At 36.9% G+C, this 22,795-nt stretch overlaps 1 protein-coding gene, 1 non-coding gene and 1 pseudogene across 5 annotated transcripts in view; 1 reads left to right on the top strand and 2 right to left on the bottom strand.

The window, feature by feature from the left end:
* Positions 1–15,359, bottom strand: part of OSBPL9 (oxysterol binding protein like 9) — a 111,965-nt gene extending 96,606 nt beyond the window's left edge. For 2 of the 4 annotated variants that reach the window (XM_039885985.1, XM_039885993.1), the window contains exon 1: positions 15,205–15,359. In XM_039885985.1, coding sequence (XP_039741919.1) covers positions 15,205–15,315 — 111 coding nt within the window. In that variant the 5' untranslated portion in view covers positions 15,316–15,359. The remainder of the gene's footprint in view (positions 1–15,204) is intronic. The other 2 variants (XM_039886022.1, XM_039886029.1) reach the window with 2 other exon arrangements.
* Positions 2,081–2,199, top strand: LOC120581539 (5S ribosomal RNA). Its single transcript, XR_005647317.1, has one exon. It is a non-coding gene; the product is annotated as a 5S ribosomal RNA (ribosomal RNA).
* Positions 15,360–21,613: 6,254 nt separating the features above from the next.
* LOC120623012 (uncharacterized) lies at positions 21,614–21,732 on the bottom strand (annotated as a pseudogene).
* Positions 21,733–22,795: the final 1,063 nt, after the last annotated feature.

Below are 22,795 nucleotides of genomic sequence, written 5' to 3'. Positions count from 1 at the left end.
TCTCTAAGTTGTAAAAACAGAGACCCAGGAAGCTATCTGGCTCTAGAAGAGATTTTACTTGCATACCAAAGCTGGAGTTAGGATTTAGGCTTATCATCTTTCCAAAGAGATCCTTTCAGAAAGGGAGGAGACAGTTGCCTCTTTCCCCTTCAAAAGCAGAGAAAAATCTTTTTTCCTCATCCTTCACCTACAGCTACTTGGCCACACCTGTAGTACAAGTGACCTGGCTCTTATGGTGTTGCCCTAGGGCAGGAATAGGGCAGAGGCAGCCCGATACACTTATTATGAAATTTACCTTTGAAGTATTCTGGAACACTTCACCTGTGCATTGAGGATAAAATTAATAAAAATGAATAAAGTCTAGCAGAATAATAACCAAAGTATACAGTAAAGACAAAAAATATTTGCTAAATGAATGATAGGAAGGATATATATTACTTACTAACCATTTTATATTTACTTTGCCAAAATTAATTTCACAATCTCTTCTAGAATGTACCTTTTTAGGCTCACTTAATGTGAGGGTAGGATATTTGTATCCATAGAGATACATACCACGTCTCACTCCAAACCCATCCCACTACCACCACACACACAAACACGTTCTCAATCACCACTTTAGGCAAAATCCCAGCAGACTAACAAAGAGTACAAGTCATATTAAGTACTATCCATGTGCTAGTTAAAAGTAAACAAACTTTATCTTAAAGTAACACTGCATGATTATAATCTCTGCAGGTCATCGGGATATTATCGATGAAGGCCCCATTAACTAACAAATAGAAAATAATATAATTTCAACCTCAAGTTGCTTTAAAATTCCTTGTTTACAGGTCAATAATCACTGAAAGAAGCTACTGACTTTTATTTTAAATAAACCTAGTCTATCATCCTGTAGGGGAAAAGAGGGAGGGGAAAAGAAGGAGAGGAATTTTTTCTTTCATTTGAGAATCACAGAAGCAAGCAAAAATTGTATTGTAATATGGGACTTGCAACTGGTTGTTAAATGAGTATTTGGAAACTAGCCTAATAAAAAACTCTTTTAAAGATCCCAAGTCAGACTGGTATGACAACGATAACCTGCACTCTCAAGAGAACAGCACATAATAATCTTAATTCATAGAGTGGTTGCTTGTTCTGTCCACTTCTTAAATCCTTAGGAAAAGGTTATTTTAAGGACATTGAGAACTACTGAGCTGAATGTCAGTCTTAAATCTGCTTAATGTACAATTGCTTCCCACAAAGGGGTTAACACAGTCTAGTATGGTCTCTTACTTGTTACACTCTGGCTATCTACTTTAGCTTAACTTCAGTATATCCCATAGAAAACGTCTTCTGAAGAGATGGCTATATAAATTTCAAAGTAGACGTTACTAACAGATCAAAATATTCTCCATTTAGGATTCATACTCATGTGAAATCTCTCATTTAAATATACAAAATTATTTCAATCTCCCAAGCATATGCTTAAAAATATATTTGAGAGTACAATTTCTAGAAAAAATAACAAAAGAAGTGTATCCAGAGATATATAACATATTATCCTATAAATAGTACAATTTAATGAAATAACATGGACTGTGGATTGAGAGAGATGAGATTTTGAATTCCAGCTCTGCCAATTTACTAGCAGTGTGACCTTGGCCAAGTCACTTAAGTTCCCTAAGCTGTAATTTCCTCATTTATGAAGCTGGGATATTACTTACTCTCATAGGATCATTGCAAGTACTGAGTTAATACAGGTAAATAACTTAGCACAGCACCTGGCATATAAAACACACAAGGTTCACCTCCTTTCCTTGCTTCTTCTTTAAATACAGCAGAGATCTGCAACCATTTTTTCTATACCTAAGCTAACCCTATTCATAAGGGGACATTCTTTCCAACATGTCTCCTACCATCAATTTAGTCTCCTCCAACAAACACACTACAAACACACCCCAATCTGTCTCAGTTATAATACAGAGACAGCCCCTACAAAAAAAAAACAAACAAGCAACAAAATAAAACAAAAACATGTATTTTCCCTCCTTCTTGCTCACACATTTCCTCTGTGGACCCTTTGTCAATCCAGCTCCTAGTCTACAGCCATGCCACCCTGAACAAGCCCAATCCCATCGGATCTCGGAAGCTAAGCAGGGTTGGGCCTGGTTAGTACTTGGATGGGAGACCACCTAGGAAGATCAGGTGCTGTAGGCATAAAACATAAAAAAATAAGGGATTGTAAACTGACAAGGTCCTTGCAATCTGTAAGGGTTGCCTCGTCTAAAAAAATAAAATAAAAAATAAAAAATCCAGCTCCTATGCTCAAGTACAATTTACTGCATTCTCCTCAATTTATGGATGTTGCTATTGCACTAGTTATATAATGTATTATAGTTGCTTGCGTGCCTATTTTCCTTGTCAGACAGTGGGGTTTGTTTGTTGTTTTTTAGAGTTGAAATAAATTTTGCATGTTTTTTTAAATTTTTATTTTATTAGTTTCAAGTATACAGTAAATTGGTTAGACATTCATATAATTTATAAAACGATTGCCTTAATTGCTCTTTCTCTCCTCTGGCTCTACACCTAGCCATTACATTAATGCTAACTGCATTCCCTATGCTGTGCTCCCCATCCTCGTGACCATCTATCAATTACTAATTTGTACTTCTTTAACACTTCATCCCAACTGACAGTGGGTTTAATTATCTTCATAGTACTATTATTACCTTCCTATCTTCCAAAACCTAATTAATGGCTGGGACTTGGAAAGTATTGAATAAACGTCTACTGAACGAATAGCCCCAACCTCCTCTCTCAGGCATCCCACTCATTCAACAAACATAATTCACTGGAAAAACACCCATTCATTCCCAATTCAGGTTATTCAATAATTCAAGTGAAATGGTAAGCTTTTTTCTCATTTTTGATATTTTTCCATCTCGTTTAAACAAATTTTTTCAATGACAATTAAAAATAGTACCATAAAACAATTTGAGAGTAATAATAATCTCTAACAATGGTACATAAAGCACTAAATCAAATAAAGGTTAGCATCAAAGTACCACTTAATTATATCTTAATTATAAACTGTATCTCCAACAAGACTATAAGCTTTTAAAGATTAGTTCAGTACATTCCTAGTATATACTTTGTACTCAAAAGTATCTTAACAAATTAACTCACTAAATCTAGCCTAGCGCTGGTATAGGGTGCCATCAACTAAAACCTGTTTAATTGGAAATATAAATATGGATTTACTCTGTTTCACAAAGCAAATGTGTCTGGAAAAGTTCTGTAGAAAAATTAAAACTCACTAAGGAAGATTAGCTTGCCATTTAAAGTAATTCTACAATCCTTCTATAAAGCAAAGACTGCCTCCCTAAACCTGTTATATAAAGACACAAATTTTTATTTGAATGTTAATTTTACTTTGCTTAAAATAGACTAAATGTGTATAAAAGATCAAACAATAGTCTCATATGACTTGCTCTGAATCTCTCACAGCTAAAAGTGAAGTCTTTTGAACTTTTTAACACATGGCACCCACCTTACCTTTCTTAAGGTACATATTACTTCTAACTTGTATAAAAATAATGTATGTGCATGATTCACCACTTCTCTTGGAAGGAAGGGTTTCTGACTCATCCTTGTGCCCTCCCCAACTCAACACCTCTGATACGCTTTTGCAAAGAATAAACATTTAGTAAACCGATGGTAGAAGACATGGAAAACGAATGCAGATAAATGTCAAAATGGCCTCCCTCCTTTTAACATTAATGTAAACACTGCTTCAGTATTGAGTTACATGTTAGTTCATTCCCATAGCATATGAGGTTGCACTCCTAGCTAGTATTGCGACTTTGACCATATTCTCCTGGAACACGGGTGGTCAACCTGCTAGGCAAAACCTATAAAGAAAAAAATCACAAGAGGCTGGCTCTAGGGCATGGAATGGACAGGGAAGGGACAGGAGGGAATTTTGCAGAATGACAGCGAAGCTCTCTATTTTGATTAGGACACTGGTAACAAAGGTGTAAACAAATGTCAAAACTCGTCTAACTGTATACTCGAAATCTGTGTTTTACTGGATATAATTATATCTCAATAAAAGTAAATACACACTACTTGCCAGAATTTCACACAGACGCACTGCTTACAATAACAATTACAAAACAAGAAATGACAGCAAAACACCTATTTCTGTAGTGTCTTTTCTATTTGAGACAGCAGAGACTTCTTAAACCATCCAGATAGTATTTATGTACTGAGAGCCCTCACTAGTTAATGCCTTGTGGGCACTCAATAGCCCAAAATGTTATGCTGCTAGAAAGCTACACCAGCAAAAACTTGGAGGAGTCACAGACCCATAATAATCGAGGAATTTTCCCCATCATTCATCCCTCAAGTCATCTCTAGCTCATCCCCCATTATAAAGAGCCTCATTTTGAGCAGCAGATTTAATGTCTATTTATACTACAGGCAGAGCCTCGGGAAAGTATATTGAGTCAGTACACAAAGTGACAGTGATATTAAGGGTCTCCCCAAGATTCTGAGAAGATGGCTGCCTTCCTTTAAAGAAAACAGACATACCAAAACAGAGATATTCGAGGTCATCTTTAAGAGCTGGGACAGAGGGAGGTCATTATACTAATTATGACTAATTACACTAAGCATCAGAAAATATTAATAGTTATAGAACAAGAGCAAGAAGACCAAAACTAAAATTGGAAGACCAGAATAGTTTTGCTTACTGAAAGATTAGACCTGTCCTGTTCTCGTACTGCATCTTGATATCAATGTCTGATGCCATTAAATATCTCTAACAAACAACTCTCTTTAGTCTACTTCTGCTTATAAATTTGGCATCCCATACAGCTTGCTTTCAGAGTATATGCACTAATCAGCCTAAGTATATAGTCTCCTTTATAAATTAATTGAGATACTAGTTTATATAACAGTGACCATAATGGACATTTTGTGAACATTATTATGTCAAATATTGTCATAAACTTTAGCTTTTTGTTAACATTTACTGAGCACTGACATGCTAGACACAGTGCTTGTACTTTAAATATAATTTTATTTAATTCTCACATTTTAAGATATGGGTTCTTTAATTTTGCTCATCTTATAATTGAGGAAACGAAGTCTCAGCAAGTTTAAGTAACTTGTCCAGGGATCACAGATAGCAAGTGGAAGAGGGAAGATTCCAATCCAGGCCTAACTCTAACGGTCATGCATTTCTACCATGGTTACTATAAGTCTGGTTAATTTAAGTCTTCTCTCAAAGTTTTTCTAAGCCACAAAGGCAAAGTGTCAAATCAACAATCTTGCTGAATTAAACGGTGTAAATGTCACCCTATTAAAGCCTTGCAGCAGTTCCTCAGAGAATGGTACCCCTGCCTTCTGAACTATCTCCAGTATGTAAACCCCTAGGTCACTAGATCACAAATATACAGGTCTACATTCCTATCTGAGATCTTTGGGTCAGAATGTGTTTTGAAATTCTTAATTTGTTTTTTGAAATTCACAATTTTAGAAAAGTAATATACATGAAGAACATGTATCTGGATTATCAAACATTTAATTAATTTCACAATCAAGTATATTAACATTTCTGTAATAAAACAAATTTTACACTAAGTCTGAAAAAGACTATAATCACAGTTCAAGACAGGCTTTACTTCCAAATGAGAACATAATATAATCAATTTAGGAAAATTTTTGGAATTCAGAGATTGAAAGATTTTAGAATTACGGGTAAAAAATTGCAGACATATTTTGATCTAGTGATCTATTACATTGTTAAGTCACAGGTCTTTCACTATTTTTTAAAAAGGACAATTTTATTTTCAAGTCAGAATTTCAGGCCAGCAGATCAGTGGAGAGACCACTTTCATAGGGTTGAATTAAGCACAACTATAATGACTTGGGATTTTCACAAGTTTCCTTTCTAAATTTTACAAACATCCTTTTTAAGCTAAATATTAAATACTAATAGCCTAAGTTCTGCAAATTAATTATAGCATGTTAATACAGGCTTGACCTCAATATAATTTTCTATTTTTCTTTTGTTTCTCAAATACTGCCCAAAATACTGAATAATGATGTTATTTCACACATAAACACAAAATGATTGAAGAAAATGATGGGGTCTTCATTCTAAGAGTCTGGAGCTTAGAACGAATTTTTGCAAAAAAAAAACAAAACAACAAACCACTCTTAAAAATGATTCCAAGGTTAGCTAAAAGAGCACTTTAAATACAATATGTGAATATCAAAAGGTAGGGAGAAAGTTGTTATAAATTCAAGCACTGCCTATGAAATGACTTTCTTAAAAAATTTCTCTTAGATGTTGGTGCTTAAAGGAAAGCAGAATTATGAGAGAATAAATAGGTCAAGAAAGAATACAAGAGCTGTGCCAAAGGGTTTAAGAAACTTTCAAAGATTTGAGAAGTTAAACACAAATCAAAACCAAAATAAGATTCTACTTCATATTCAGGATGGCTATAACCAAAACGACAGATAATAACAAATGCTGACAAGGATAAAGAGAAAATGGAATCCTTATATCTCTCTAGTGGGAATATAAAACAGCTTAGCTGCTCTGGAAAAGTCTGGCAGTTTCTCAAAAGGTTAAACAGAGTTACCACATGACCCAGCAATTCTACTCCCAGGTATATATCCAAGAGAAATGAAAGCATATGTCCACACCAAAACTTAAGTACACAGATGTTCACAGAAGCATTAGTCATAACAGCCAAAAAGTGGAAATAACTCAAATGTCCATTAACATGGAATTAATAACTCAAATGTCCATTAACATTGTATGGAATATGCATACAATGGACTATTGAACATTAAAAAGCACTGATATGTGCTACAATATGAATGAACCTTGAAAACATTATGCTAAATGAAAGAAGCTATATTAGAATTGTTTTAAAAACACTTTTATAATATGATTCTATTTATATGAAATGTCCGAAACAGGAAAATCTATAGAGACCAAAAGTAGATTACTGGTTTCCTATGGCTGAGGGTGAAATATTGAGGAGTGATTATTAATGGAAACAGGTTTATTTTAGGAGTGATAAAAATTTTCTAAAATTGATTACAGAGATGGCTGTACAATTCTGTGGATATGCTAAAAAACCACCAAATTATATACTTCGAATTATATCTCAATAAAACTGTTGCAAAAAAGAACAAAAGCAATGGGCAAACCAAAAATATATTAATAATTTTCATACAAAGTTGTTACAACTAAGATGTTTAGTTATTAATATTCTTAAAATAAACAACAAAAGTCTGTACATAAAAAGAAGTTGAAGATACATAAGAGGGAGGGGTGAAGGCAGATAGAGGAGAAAATCTGAGGTCTCTGAAAAATCTGTGAACAAACAGAATCCAGAACATGCAAAAACTGACTCTTCTGCTATGACAGGAAAAGATACAGGCAAGGCAAGGCAGGAGAGTGGGTATACAAATAGGTGGCGGGTACAAGGAGTTGAGTGTTCCTACCAAATGGATCCTATTATCTTTGGAAAGCATGACATCTTCTATGTGTGACAGAGGAAAGAGGAGGGTTGAGAGACTGTAGAGATAGCTGTCAGAGTAATAAAGCAAATATTCACCTGATGTTTTATTTATTCATCTGTACCACAACAGTAAAATACAGGAAATGAAATAAGTGGACAACCTTAGCATGAAGTTTTAATGTGAACAAAACTCCAGGAAACAGAAAATCAATTTCCATAATAATCTTAACATTACTGTGTGAATGGGAAGAAATTAATTATTAATACCTCAAAACACTTTCTTTGAATATGATTCCATTTATACAATTCCATGTAAACTTAACTTCTGCAAAAAGTATATTCCCCTTTTTTTAGGAAGTTCAAGCTAGTCTAGAATATAATCTTTTACAATAAAGTAAATAAGAAGGAAATCTATTAGGCTGGCCATTTGCGTGTTTTTCTATATAAGCAATAAAAGGCATTCAATCCTTAATCTAAATCACTTGTGCACTGTCTGGCTTTCACTGGAATTATGTAACTATTTGAAAATCTAATCCTGTGACAATTGCCACATGTAGGAGTAGCATTTTTAAGATCAACTCTACTTTCTGTCCTTCCAAATTATTACCATCAACAATACTGCTTGCAACAGAAGCAAGAACTGACTGCTTAACTGATAGAACATACTAAGCGAAATATCCCACACAGTTTGACAGGCTCCTGATGATTAAAAAACCACTGTTAATAAAAGCTCAACCAGGTTTTACATAAATCGTGGACATGTATATATTTACTATTGGTATATTCTGCAAAACTTACAAGGCTGTGTAAGCAACCATTCCAAAACAGCCCTCTGTATCTCATCTCTAAGCTTCACTTGAAGAACCTTGGATATCACATTCACTATAAGAACAATGTGCCACATCGTAGGGCTTGAAGATTATAATGTTCAGTAGTGCCATCAAAGATGTCACAAGCTTGCTGTACAGATAAAGAAAGTACTAGAGATACCGTAAGTTAGAACAGATGTAAAATGATTAAATGCCCAAAAGATTTATATGAGCAAAGCTCAAGAATATCAGAAGAGGGAAAAATCAAGGTTAACTAGAGTATTCAAAGAAAACAAAAGATATAAAATTTCCATATACTTCTTTTCACTGCTACTACTTACCATTTTAGGAGGTTTCTTTATTTTCAGGGAAGTTATTAGATACAATTTTTCTTTTTTTTCTTTTTACAATTCTAAAGCTACTTTATTAATTTGGACTATTAATATGTAGCATGTAAGCTTAATAAAAATCACACTTGATATATTCATGAATAGTTTATTTAGAAAAGTATACATTTCACTTTTAATTGTTTGATGGGAGTGGTGCTGATAGCTTTCTAGGAGAATCTGGGACAACCTCTTTTACATCTTTGCAAGAGAAATACTTGCAAAAACCTAAAATCCAAGAATTGGATGGCAGATTTTAGTTATCTTCTAGACATTGCTAAGGACTGCCAAATAACACTTAAATGTGTTTTGACTACTAGTGGTTCTGAAATGCAAAGTCATTATGAGTCTCTTCCAGTCAGGATGTAACTGCAAAGAACACATGACTTCTCTAATGATTAATTTTACAATACCTTGAGTAGTCCTGGTAACTAATTCACTGTTTCTAAGTTTTCTTCCAAAATGGTACATGAACAATACAAATCAAGAAAAAGAGTTAAACATTTATACCCAAGGACTAAACAAATCACATTTTATAATCTCAACCAGTTCCTCATACAACATGATTAACCTTTAACGTGTCCCTAGTTATTCCTTTTTCCAGATCCCAAGGCCACTGATGTAAATCTTCACTGCACTCCTTAAATTCTGGCTCTACCTTCATTTTTAAAAATGGCCTTTGCTTCCCATCCCAACAATATTTAAGTACACTCCTATCTTAGAAGCCCTTCCCCTCAATTCCATATCACTCTCTGCCTCTTTCAATCAGACATTCTGAATAATCCACACTCATTTAACTCCTATTTACTCTTTAAACTATTCCGATCTGCCTTCCACACCTACTGCTCCATAGAAACTGCTTTAATGGCATCAATGATGTCTGAATTGACCAATCCAATGGATATTTTTAAGATTTCATCTATTCCATCAATCCTCTTCACAGTACTCACTACTCACACTTGACTGCCACATTCTTCTGGTTTTGTTTTGTTTTTTTTTTTTTCCCTAATATCTCTGGCTCTCCCTTTTCACTCTCCCATGCAAGCTTTTTTCTCTGACAATCCCTTAAATGTGATTGCGGTGGTTTAAAATCTGTCCACAAATTCTGATACTCCTTTCAAAAAGTAGAGCCTAACTCTCCTCCCCATGCCTAAAATTCCCATCCCCATGAGTCTGAGCTGAATTTAATGATTCATTTCTAATGAAAAGAATAAGGCAGAAATGATATTCTCAAACTAGGTCATAAAAGGCACTGTGGCTTCCTCCTTGCTCTGACTTGGATCATTCCTTCTGGGTAAAGAGAATGCCCTGCCATGATGACACTCATGTAGTCCAATGGAGAGGCTTGCTGGTGAAGAACTAAGGCCACCTACCAACATCCAGCAATAAACTGAAGCTTTCCACCAAGAGCTGTGAGAGTCATCTTGGAAGCAGATCCTCCAGCTCCAGTCAAAAAAGTCTTTCAGATGACTGCGACCCTAGCCAACGTCTTGACTGCAACTTCATGAGATCCTGAGGCAGAACTATCTCACTGTCACTCCCAAAGTTCTGAGCCACTGAAACTGAGAATAAATGTTTGTTGTTCTAAATTGCTAAGTTTTGAGGTAATTTGTTACAAAGCAATAGATAACTACTCCAATGCTGTTTCTTAGTGTCCCATCCAAAGCTATTATTCTCACTTTACTATCTGTATGTGTAAAGCTAGCATTTATCTGTAACTCAGATTTTTTCCTAAGTTCTAGAATACATGACACCTTTACATCAATTTCAACATGACTCAAAGCAGCCACCTTTCTCCCCTAACCTGTTCTTCCTATCTTCCCTATCAGCTTTCATCCAGGTAAAACCAAAAACCTAGATTTCATCAGACTCTTCCTCCCTTTTCACTTACATCCAATCACTATATCCTGTTTCCTGATTATTTCTCTGTAATGATAGAATAGAAATTCACCTGAACCTATTAAGTAATTTTAATATCATAGAGACAACCAGACATCATGTGCCACTTGAAATACTGTGAAGTATTTTTGCCCAAAAGAAGAAAAACTGAATTCGATTAAGATTCTAGCTCTTGTCAGTTTACGGGAAATACAGAGGACAAAAGAACATGTTTAAACATACCACAAAGATGTTACCAGCAAAATTCTACAGAACAAAGGATCTGGTTTCTTCAAAATAAATGACAAAATTTTTAAAAAAAAGAGAAAAAGAGGACCTATAGATTTTAAAAGACTCAATTTTATGTGTGGATTTTGTTTGGAATCCTGACTCAAGTAAACCAACTGGTGAGGGAGAGATGTTTGAGATAATCAAGGAAGTTGAGCATTGGATATTTGACAATATTAATTATAATTATTACTTAGTTGTGGTAATGGTATTGAGATTTTTTTTAAAAGAGACCTTAACTTTTAGCAATGCATACTGAAATATTCACAAATGAAATGATATGGTATCTGGAATCTGTTTTAAAATAATCCATTGGGGAAGGAAGGAGCTGATGGGAATACTAATAAAACAAGATTGGCCATATGTTGATAGTTGTACAAGCTGGATGACGGCAATTCATTTCTGTATACTCTTTTATGTAAGTTTGAAATTTTCTATAACAAAAGTTTCTTCTATAACAAAAAGTGTTTACAACACTTAAATGACTGTCCTGGGGGCAAAGTTCAAATTCCTTAGCATGTTTTACCAAGAAAGCCTTTCAATAACTGTCCCCTGCTTATCTCTCCACTTCATCTAACCACTGCCTATCTCACAGCCCAAGCTCCAGGACTGACAAGCTTCTGACTCATCTCTTCCAAAAACGTTACCTCTATCTCAAGCAGTTTAAACTTCTCTCTCTGTTCACATGGCTAACCCCTACTTATCATTAAGGTCATAACAAACCTGCTTCTAGAACCCATCCACACATCCTATACTTCCCCTATCACAGCTCTTACTTGCTGTACTCCTCACCCCAACAGACTCTAGGAATCATGAGAGCATGGTCAATTTCCATCTTACCATTTTAACCCCTCTTCCTAGCATAGTGTCTGACACACAGTAGGTACTCAATAAACATATGATAAATTTACAAAAGGCAGGACCCCTCCCCTTTCCAACTCCTCACACATCTATACTTTCCTCACTTTTCCTTCTTTTCTCATTTTCCTTTGTGATCATGAGTCACATAAATGGTTGGCTGTTCACACAATGTTCCCAAAATTATATCTGTAACCCTCCCTGGGCATCTCATCTAATAAAAATTTCAACTCACAAAATCTCTGCTGTAATCTAACAGATCTTTATCTCCAGGCCTGATCTATGGTTCCAACTATCTTTTGGACTCAATCCCTGTTATCTCCCAAACACACCTTTTCACTAGAGCTGCTGAGAAATTCTTAATATCTTTTTAATACCTCTCAATGTTCTCAAGCTTCCCAATTTGTGCATATTACCCACTGCCTGGAATGCTCTTCTTCTCTTCTACCTTTATCCTTTAAGTCTAGGCTCAAATGTCTCTTTGGCTTTTTTCAAGCAATGTTCCCACAGCACTCTACTCTTATTTCTATTGTAGCATTTATATTGTTTTGAAATTATGTTTAGGTATCTGCTCTGCTAGATTGTGAGTTCCTAGACGGAAGGGACTCTCTCTCCTTCATACTTGCAACATATACAGTACAATGCCTATTACGAAGTCGGCCCCAAATAAATGATTGCTGACTAAATTACATTATATTGTTTCTAATAATGAAGAGACTGAGCTAGAACTGACACTTTCCTAAAGGAGGTAATCAGTTTCTCTGTTCCTATATTGGGCAAAATAATAATATATTAAGCTCTTTCTAAAAACTTAAGATGGACAGATTATGAAGACAAAAGAAATATAAAGTAAAAGGACCATTCATTCCTAGAGGACAGGTTTGGGTTTGGATCTGGGCCTAGACCCAGAGAAGATCCAGGCTGAGGTAAGCTTGGGGTGAATCTATTCAGTTCAAAACTATTTCAGTGATACTAACCCAACTGACATTATCCCAATATCAATTTTCAGTACAGGCCAACCCTAAAGCAAGGCCAATTTAGTTAATTGTTTTCACTGTCACTCTAGAACAGACAACAACCACAGAGGCAGTCCAGAGCCAAGTGATTTTTGAAACAAAGAATAGAGTGACTTGCTATTTACTGCTGTGCTTAAAAGGCTGTGCGACTTTAGATACTCTTCCTGGAAGATGTAGCTCCAAGTTATCAGCCACATGGAAATCATTAAGACGTATCTTCAAATCCTTCAGAATTCTAATGCAGTGAAACAATGTCCAAGTGTACAGAATTCACTGCAAACATCAATGCGTCTCCTACTTTCTCTTTAAGTGAATACCTATCTTTTCCCCATTTTTACTGGACCTCCTCTAATCTGGAATTGGGCATTATTTTATTTTCACAAGATCATTTTATTTTAGAATATTTCTCTGCAAGCAAATACTTTAACACTGAAGAACTTGAAAAAAAAAAAACAACCTTCTAAATAGCCATTAGTGAGAAATATGATACGGCCTTCGGCTGGCAAGGATGATGTGTTAAGAATCTAGTCTCAGAAGGGAAGCTGAGTTTTGGGGTGGGGTGAGGGAAAATCTATGAAAAACCTGTATTTAGCCAGTAAGACAAGAAGAAATTCATAAAGGTATTCAGAAAATAAAAGGGCAACAAGGCAGAAAAAGCTTTCACTGAAGAAAGACAAACAGGAAAAAAGAAAATTCTGTCTGAGCTTTCAAGAACCCCAGTTTGGGGCCTCTAGCCCAGTATGGCCCTAGATGTAGACCCACACAAATTTGGGATTTGTAGAGTAACTTAACTTCATAGTACCACTCACTGAAATTACCTTGAATAGGCCGGAAAGGTTCCATGGGATTTTCTGATTATCACATCTACTGAAACTCAATATTACTCTTCGTTTATGAGTCATGAGATTTCATAATTTCAGAGTTTTCGGGATATAATGTTCAGTTGCCGTTCTTCCATGGCTTTTTTTCAAATTATGTAGAGAAAGGAAGTTAATAGTTGAAGGATGGCTGAAAGTTATAGTTACTTCTCCTGCAGGCTTGCCTTTAGTAATTCACAGCTTGCACTTTTGTTCTTCTTGTAGTGAAAGTGAAGTTTAGTAGAAAACATTTGGAATCCTGATTATGCCACTTACTGCTACCTCTGGGATCTTGAGCAAATTACGTAACAGCCTGGAGGCTCAGACTCCAAAACTATAAAATGGGGAAATAAATTAGAGATAATACCTACCTACCTTGCAGAGTCACTGTCAGTAAAATTAACTAAGGGAACCACTAGAATACAAGCTCCAGAGGAGTGGTCGGTGTCTTGTATTCTGTTGATTCTTGCTCACATGGCACAAGAGCATGCACACCTACCCACACGCATCTAGACTAGAGCAATAATAACTAACATATAGTGGGAGCGCTATATTTTTTAAATGAACGAATAAATACAGTTGTCTCCATTTCTCTCAATATCAGCCCTTCTTCCATAACCATATTTTTGTCCTTTGTCTTCTATTATTTTCTAAAGCCTTCAGGAAATTCATTTTTTTTCTTGTCCTTTAGGTGATTTCCTCCCTTATTAGCTATCAGTTACACACCATTTAGAGAAAGAACCTTTGGAAGTAATTTCTCTTAATATTACCCACCTTCCATTTCTGATGTGACGAGGATGGGGCGAGGTAGTCAGAACATAAGATTCATAGAAATAGATGGATTTGCCCATGGCCACTGATTCGTGTTTAACGACAATCAAGCAGTGAACTCAGCCCTTCCCAAAATATAACTTTCAGGAGACTCCGTACTATCCATTCTTTCCTCTCTAACAAGGGACTCTTGTGTAGAAAAACCTCGCCTCTCAAAAGTTAACGTGTCAGTTACGCTCGCCTCTCGCTGAATAGAGCAGTGCGTTCCTTTAACGAAACAGTCAACTTAGGCAAACAGGAGGGATTTCGGACCCCTTCGTGCTACCCAGGGGCCGGTCACCTATGGACTTGGCCAAGCAGCACTCTTCAATACCTGGAAGGAAGCGAAGGGGCGCGGCCGTCTACAGGGCCTGGGGGGGGCAGGGGGGATAGAGTCTGGGTGGAACAGTGTCAAGTCCATGACAACGAGGGAAGACCGCACGGCCCGCGCCAAAGGACCCTGTAATGCCTGACTACGACCACCCTCACCGTTCAACTACAACCTCGCTGGACCCCACCACGGTTTAACCCACACTAAAAAAGGAACGCGGCTCGCCCCTAACCCATAAATCAGATAGCCAGTGCTGACTTATTGGCTCCACCAGCATCCCCTTGACCCTCATTGGCTATCCCAGACCTAAAACCCTCCTTTCCGAGGGAACCCTCTCGTACGGCGGCACCCCCAGCCTAGCAACCTCAACCAAAAAGCCCGGTCTCCGCCACCCAGGGGACTGCGACCCGCGAGAAGTTCGAAACTTCGTCTCTCGAGGACTCACCGTGTAGTAGGAAAGCAGCCCTGCATTGTAGTCCAGTACGAACCAACGGTACTGCCAGCCCTTCATCACGTTAGTCCATTTGCTCAGCGGCCCCTCCATGATGGACGCCATCTTGGGAGCCGCCAATGACAACAAACGGCCTGACGTCACTCGCCTATAAGGCATTCAGCATACGGGGGCGGGGCCGCCGCGGGCGCGGGCGGGGGCGGGGCCGCCGCGGGCGGGGGCGGGGCCGGTGGTTGCTCCTTCACGTGGACTCGCCAACGTACGCTCCCAGCTACCGTCCTCAATCACGTTTTCTTTGGGCCACTCTTAAATGTAGATCTCCGTGCCAGGAATGAGAAATACAAGCATGAGTAGGCAATTAAGATTATTTAAGAGAAATCATTTTACTAATGATAGTACATAACACTTTCAAAAGATTTCACATCTGTTAATCATTTATGCACTAATTACACAAATCCATTCATTTTATAATTATTTGCTATTTTATGCTAGATACTGTTTTAAGCTTTGAGCACTCAGCAGAGACTTCATGAGAGTTAGGGGGGAACAGGTAATAAATAGTAAATTATATAGTATATTAAAAATTGGTAAGTACTATAGAGAAAAATTAGGCAAGGAAAGAGGCAGACAGTAGGGGCTGCAATTTTAAATTTCAAAATAGGTAAGGCCTGAATAAGAAGGTAACTTTTGAACAAAGACCTAAAGGAAGTGAAGAAAGGAGCCTGGGGGAAGAGCCTTCCAAGGCGAAAGAATAACAAATGCAAAAATCATGAGTCTGGCATTTTGAAGGAACTGCAAGGAGTTCAGGGTGAGTGGAACAGTGAGCCAAGGAGAAAGAAGTAGGAGACAAGGTCAAAGAAGACTTAAGAGTCTAGAAAGAATGTGGAAGTATTGTCCTTCTCTACCTGAGCACCATTAGAGGTTCTGTTAATGCAACAGTGAAGAAGCCAGACAGGTTCCTTGCTCTCTAAGAGCTTAAATTAGGTGTTGGAAAGTAAATACTAAAAAAGTAAACAAGAAAAATAATACTGATAAATACTTTGCAGAGAATTTAAGTAAGTTGATATAATAGGAAACCAATGGGCGGCTACTTTATGGGGGTGGGGGGCTGTCAGGGCAGGGTCCCTGGAGACATGGCATTTAAATCGTGGTGTGAAAGATAGTAGCCTCATGCAAATATCAAGTGAAAGAGCTAAAATGGAAACAGAAGTGGGGCATCAGCTATCAATCTCAGGGGAGAGGTTTTCATTTCATTTCATTTCATTTTGGACTTTAAAATTATTCTGTCTATTCAGGTACTGTGTTGTAAATCTCTTCTCTTTGCTGATAAGAGTAGCCTAGGAAAAAGAATATCACCGAGGGAGCTAAACAGAGAAGCTACTTACTAGCTAATCAATTTAGGTAAAGATCTAAAGTAAGATTAAATTTTCATGCTTGATCCGTTTGATAGCTTTTTTCCCCAGTTATTGAGATATAATTCACATACAACATTGTATAGTTTGTGAAATGATTACCATACTCAGTTAACATCCATCACCTCACCTCACAATTTTTTTCTTGTGCTGAGAACTTTTAAGATCTCCTCTCTTAGCAACTTTCAAATATACAATATAGTATTGTTAACTCTAGTCACCGTGCTGTATATTATATCCCCAGAACTTGTAACTGAAAGTTTTTACCCTTTGAACACCTTTTAGTTCAATGTAGTCCCACATGTTTATTTTTGCTTTTGTTGCTTGTGCTTTAGGTGTCATATCAAAATAAAATAAAATAGAATCGTTGCCAAGACCAATTTGAAGAAGCTTCTCCTTATGTTTTCTTCCAGGAGTTTTATGGTTTCAGGTTTTACATTTAAGTCTTTAATCCATTTTGAGTTAATTTTCGTCAGTGGTGTAAGATAGGGGTCGGGTTTCATCGTTTTCCATGTGAATATCCAATTTTCCCAGTACCATTTATTGAAGAGACTGTTTTCTCCAGTGAGTATTCTTGGCTCCCTTGTCAAATGTTAGTTGACCATATATGCATGGCTTTATTTCTGGGCTCTCAATTCTGTTCTGTTGGTCTATGTGTTTGTTTGTATGCCAACACCATATTGTTTTAATTACTATACCTTTGTAAAATAGGTTGGAATCAGGAAGTTTGATGCCTCCACCTTTGTTCTTCTTTCTCAGGATCGCTTTGTGGTTCCAAATAAGTTTTAGAAATATTTTTTCTTTTTCTGTAAAAAATTCTATTGGAATCTTGACAGGGATTCCATTGACTCTATAGGTGGCTGTGGGCAGTGTAGACATTTTTAAGAATTTTAATTCTTTCAATCCATTAAAACAGAATATTTTCCCATTTATTAGCCTTAGTACTAAATAGTATTAATTGGTGAATATCCGAGTCCATATAAGCACATCTGTCTTTTCATGTGGTACGTGGCCTCCCCGAAATACACTACACACTTCTTTCTCATAGAAACTTGATGTTCCAGAAACCTTATAATTCAGCAGAAAGCCTCATGTTGCTGATGTCTTTTGGTATAAACAAAGTGTTGGGATCTTAAAACATCATGATCCAGCCTGAGTTAAAAGATTTACATAATGTTAATTACTACTCCTCTATTACCTTCTTAAGAGCAAGAACCCAATTTTACTCATTTTTGTAGCCCTAGAAACTAGCCCAGTGCCTGGCACATGATAATTATTGTTTGATCTGAATTATTATGTGTTCCATTGAAACTGACCTACTAAATTCCAAGGACTATGCTAAGCACCATCATCTACGTTTTCTCTTTTAATCCCCAGAACAATCCTTCATGATTCATATTACTACATCTATTTTACAGGTGAGGACAGTGGGACATAGAGTTATTGAGTGGCTTTCCCAGGATCATACAGCCAGTAAACAGCTGAAACAGAATTAGAATCTAGGTCTTTTTCTCCAGATTCATTCCATCCCAGCTGCAAGTTATATTTACATTGTCCACATGTAAATAAATGTCTTCGACATGACACAGGCAATATCATCACTATCTAAATCAGTTTTAACTTTCATTAGGATCACCGGGCATTAGGCAGATTCTACTTAGCTTCAAATGTCAAAACACAGGTCATCAGGGAGAACCAGGAGCAAGGGCAGTTTTTGACTCCTAAGAGCATGTCCAATTGCGAAGCACTTTGTCTACATTCTACGCCCAGTATCAAACTACATGCTTTAGATCATCGGCTAAAATTAAACATGTCAAAGACGTATCTGCTCTTATTTTCACATTCCTTGGTAACTGGTCTCTCGTGGAATGAGGCAGCAGCTGAAGCAGAGCAGAAAATGAGGATTAGACTCAGAATCAGAAGGTAGAGATGATGTTAACCATTAAACAGCGTAAGCTCATCGAGGACAGGAACTGGGACTAATTCATTCTGCCACTTAGAATATCAATAAATGTTACACTAAAAAGTTGATTTTTAGAAGATCATTCTGGCAGCAAAATTGAGAACAAATCAGAGAGGGGCAAGACTAAAGGCAAGAAAACAAACTAAGAGACTTTTTAAAACTAAGCAAATAGAGTACAAACTTGGATAATGACTGCAGGGATGAACAGTGGGAATGATACTGTATTGTATGTTTATTAACATTTTAGAGTTAAGATTTTAAAACTCACTAAACAATGGAATTGAATGAGGAGGGAATAAGGGGAGACTGAGACAATCCAACAACTTGTGTAAGTGAATGATTGTTTAGTAATCAAGTTTTTTTAAAAAGGAAGAACAAAAAGAGCTTGTGTTTTTCGATATGAATTGAAGTTTCCTTCCTTTACACAGCTGTTTAGAAATGTGACTTTTTTTCTAGAAAAAAATGATTTCCAACTTTTCCACAGCCAAGATTGTAGGTGCAAATTGCTTCAAAACGCATTCTGTTGTTGTTGGTTTCCTGTCTTCTCTTTCTAAACTTCCCACCAACTGCTTTTTCTTATTGCTGTTATTGTTGTCATGTTTCTTAATTGGCAATTGTTGGGCATCAAATAAAACAACATTTACAACATATTGCCTTCTTAGAGAAAAGACAGAAACCTACAAAAATTTGACTGTCTTTTGCTGGGTACAGAGGAAACAGAAGATCAAGCTTAAGTATGGGAAAAGCAAAATGCGACATAGCCTATTTTGTCCGCAAACAAATCCCAGTTCTTTCCCACCCTTTCAAACCCTAGCTAAAGAACAAGAAAGTGAAACTTCAAGTTTAGGAGAATGTGGCTATGATTTTGAAGCAGAAGGGAGCTGGGAAAGGGAGAGAAAATATTTTAGAGCTCTAGGTTCTATAAGTGTTCTAAGGAGAGAGAAGAAGAATGCCCTCATCTTTTGCTCTCCCCTTACAATGTCCCCAGTGGAGACCCACATCCCAGCTATCCCAGACTTTATACATTTCAAAAGCATCCTTTTTCCATCAGATAAAATGGACCCGTCATTCTCTTGTGCTCACCTGTACTCTGAACAAACTTTTACCAAAGTCTGGGACACCTTATTACGTTACTGGTTCAGAGAGTCTGGATGCCCCCTTGACAGTAGATTCTTTGAGGACTCGGTCACGTGTGCATCCTCAAACTTAGCACATGCTCAAACTTAGTCTGATATGGACAGTATGGAAGAGTGGAAGTAGTACAGGCAATCTGGGTAAAAAGATGAAGGAAAGCTGGTTTGCTGGAAATAAAATTTTTATTTATATTTTGTATTTACTTGGGTTGGCTTACAGGAGCTAATGGAGGTTACAATCAGAAACTGGAGAGAGTTTTGAATTTCAGAGGTAGAAAAGTTCAGGTGATAGAAGGTTGAGAGTATAGCCAAAGGAGTGGAGAGCTGAAGTGCATGGAGAGGTATAGAACACAGGAGAACTAGAAGTCAAAGAATTGTGAGGCCACCATGCTAGATACTTCATTTACATGCAAGTTGAAGTTACCCATTTGATGGCAGGAGTTGGAGTTGAAAGGCAAATTGTGGGAGAGGTGCCACAACCTCAGTGAAGGAAGTTGGTAAATGGCAACAGTGACAAAAGGAGAACTCTTCTGTGATTCCCAAACTTTCCCAAGGGCTCAAGCAGGAGACTAAGTTGAGTTTTGTAAATTATTTGGATTTTATAAATTATTTGTGGACAACAGTTACCTATGTTATCTCTTCACATGACCAGCATGTATATTCTCCAGTTGCTGCAGCAAAATAGTGTCAAGAACTTCTAGAAATCAATTGTTAAGGAAGTAATCAGATTTATGTGCAAGGATGTTGTTTGGACTAGTAAAACCCTGGAAACAACCTAAATGTCCAACAATATGGAAAAGGTTAAATGCAGCCATTTAAAAAAAAATTTAATGGCTGATCTATAGCCATTAAAAATTGTTTGGATAAAAAAACTTGTTTGGATAAATGAAAAAATTATGATGTCACATGATTATATATATATGTATGTATAAGACAGTTTAACATTGTATATAGTATGATTTTAATTTTATAAAAAATGTTCATATCTTTCCAGAAGTTTATAAGGATATACAGAAAAACATCTGTAGTCAGTTTGTAGGGTTGTGGTTGATTTTATTTTTTTCATTATACTTCTTTTTTGTCTTCCAAATTTTCTATAAGTAACAGACATTGTGTTTATAATGAAAAAAATGCTGTTCTGTGAAGGAATAAAAAATACCAGCAGATAATTATGGCAGCTCTGAATTTGACAGGCTTATGCTATTTATAATCATAATATGCCTGCTTTCTTAAGGAGCTGGAATAAACAAGCATCCCCATTCAAACAGTGATACCCTGTCAGATCCTAATAGCCTTCTATCTTAATCAGGACCCCTGAAGAATTCCTATGCCCATGTCCTCATTTTGTATCTGTCTAGGTCTCCATGTGAACTGACACAGCCACATTTCGACTTTGCAAACTTAGAGATAAGTCAGGCCACCATAAATTTGCAGCGTATTCATTCACTCCTTTTTTCAGAGAAGTAGCCTTTACCGAGTAGCAGTTCTGTGTCAAGCCCTGAACCAGTTGCTGAGAATAGAGATCAGTCACGCATGGTTCCTGCAGCTCAGACTCTGTCAGGAAACACAATGTGGTGCTGCCCAAGGCGATCATGCTAAACCAGAGTTGAGCAAGGGTGCTATGGGAGCACAGAGGAAGCACCGAAGCCAGCCTGTGACAGGGTGGAGTGTTTCAGTCTGCACAGGAAACAAATAGCCTTTCCTTTCTGTGTCTACTGTTACCACCTGGCTCAAGCCCACACCATTTCATGCTTGGATCACTACAGTAGCTTGGAGTTATCAACTCCAGTATTGCCCCCTTCAAACTGGCCTCTGTACTGACTGTGAGAGCCATTCATATTTCTTTCTTTTTTAATTTAGCACAGGTTATTTATTTTTATTTATTTATTTTTTTACGCCTACAGCATCTTGTCTTCCTAGGCAGTCTCCCATCCAAGTACTAACCAGGCCTGACCCTGCTTAGCTTCCGAGATCAAACGGGATTGGGTGCGTTCAGGGTGGCATGGCTGTAGACTCATATTTCTAAAGAAAAGATAAAATGTAACACCTTACTTTCCAGTCTTACTTTTTGTGCCATCTTCTACCTATCTCCAAATGTGACACTAGTTTCCTAAATTCATCTTATCATTGATCTTTATTACATCTTTACTGTTTTTGCCCCCTCTGTGTTACCTCCTCTATGTCTAAAAAATACCTACTTGTCTTTCAGGGTTCTGCTAATATCTGTCATGTCATTTTTGAAAATTTTCTTGATTTCTTCCCCAACTAGTTATAAATCACCATTCTCTCATATGAATAGCTACTGCAGCACTTAAGACTTTCTTGCATTTATTGGTTTACACGTCTGCTTATCTTTTACATTAGACTATAAACTCTCTAAGGACAGGAAAATAATCTTATTCATCTCAATATCCCAAGTACCTAGCATAGGAGTTGACAAACACTTTCTATAAAGTGCCAAGTAGTAGATATTTTAGGTTTTGCAGACCAGACATTCTCTATCACAAATATTTAACTCTGCCTTTGTAGGACAAAATAGTAAATGAATGGGTATGACTGTGTTCCAATAAAATTTCGTTTATAAAAACAAGCAGCAGGCCGATTTGCCTTTGAACCATAGTTTTCCAACCCTAGTGTATGATGGACTTACAATAAATACCTAATAAATTTCTTCTGAATTTGGAATGAAGTGGTCAGTCAAGGCAGGATTTGTATCTTATTACATTCTATAGCAGATGCTAATGGTTTCTTGTCCATATTTTTTTGGCTTTTACTTCTATGTACTGAAGGCCACCTACAAGGAATACCTACAGTTCTTTGCCCAAAGGTTATTTTGCTTCTTTGTTTGTTTATGGCCAGAGAACATACTTGGCCTGTGCAGAGAGCAAGCTGAGAGTGTCAGAGATTTAATGTCACTAGAAGTAGGCTTGAACTCAATGATAGATGGCAAGTTTGTGATCCAGCTTCCTACCCCTTCACTGGGATACCCTGTATCCTATACTATCTCCCAGAGTTCCCCAGCATAACTGAGTTCCAGTTGCCTACCACAGGAACTAGCTTGATAATGTATGTTTTTG

Source organism: Pteropus medius, unplaced genomic scaffold (genome assembly GCF_902729225.1).
Source record: "Pteropus medius unplaced genomic scaffold, Ma_sr-lr_union100, whole genome shotgun sequence".
In the NCBI taxonomy this organism is placed as follows: Eukaryota; Metazoa; Chordata; class Mammalia; order Chiroptera; family Pteropodidae; genus Pteropus; species Pteropus medius.
Note: the sequence above shows the minus strand (reverse complement) of the source record. Positions and strands in the feature narration are given on the sequence as shown.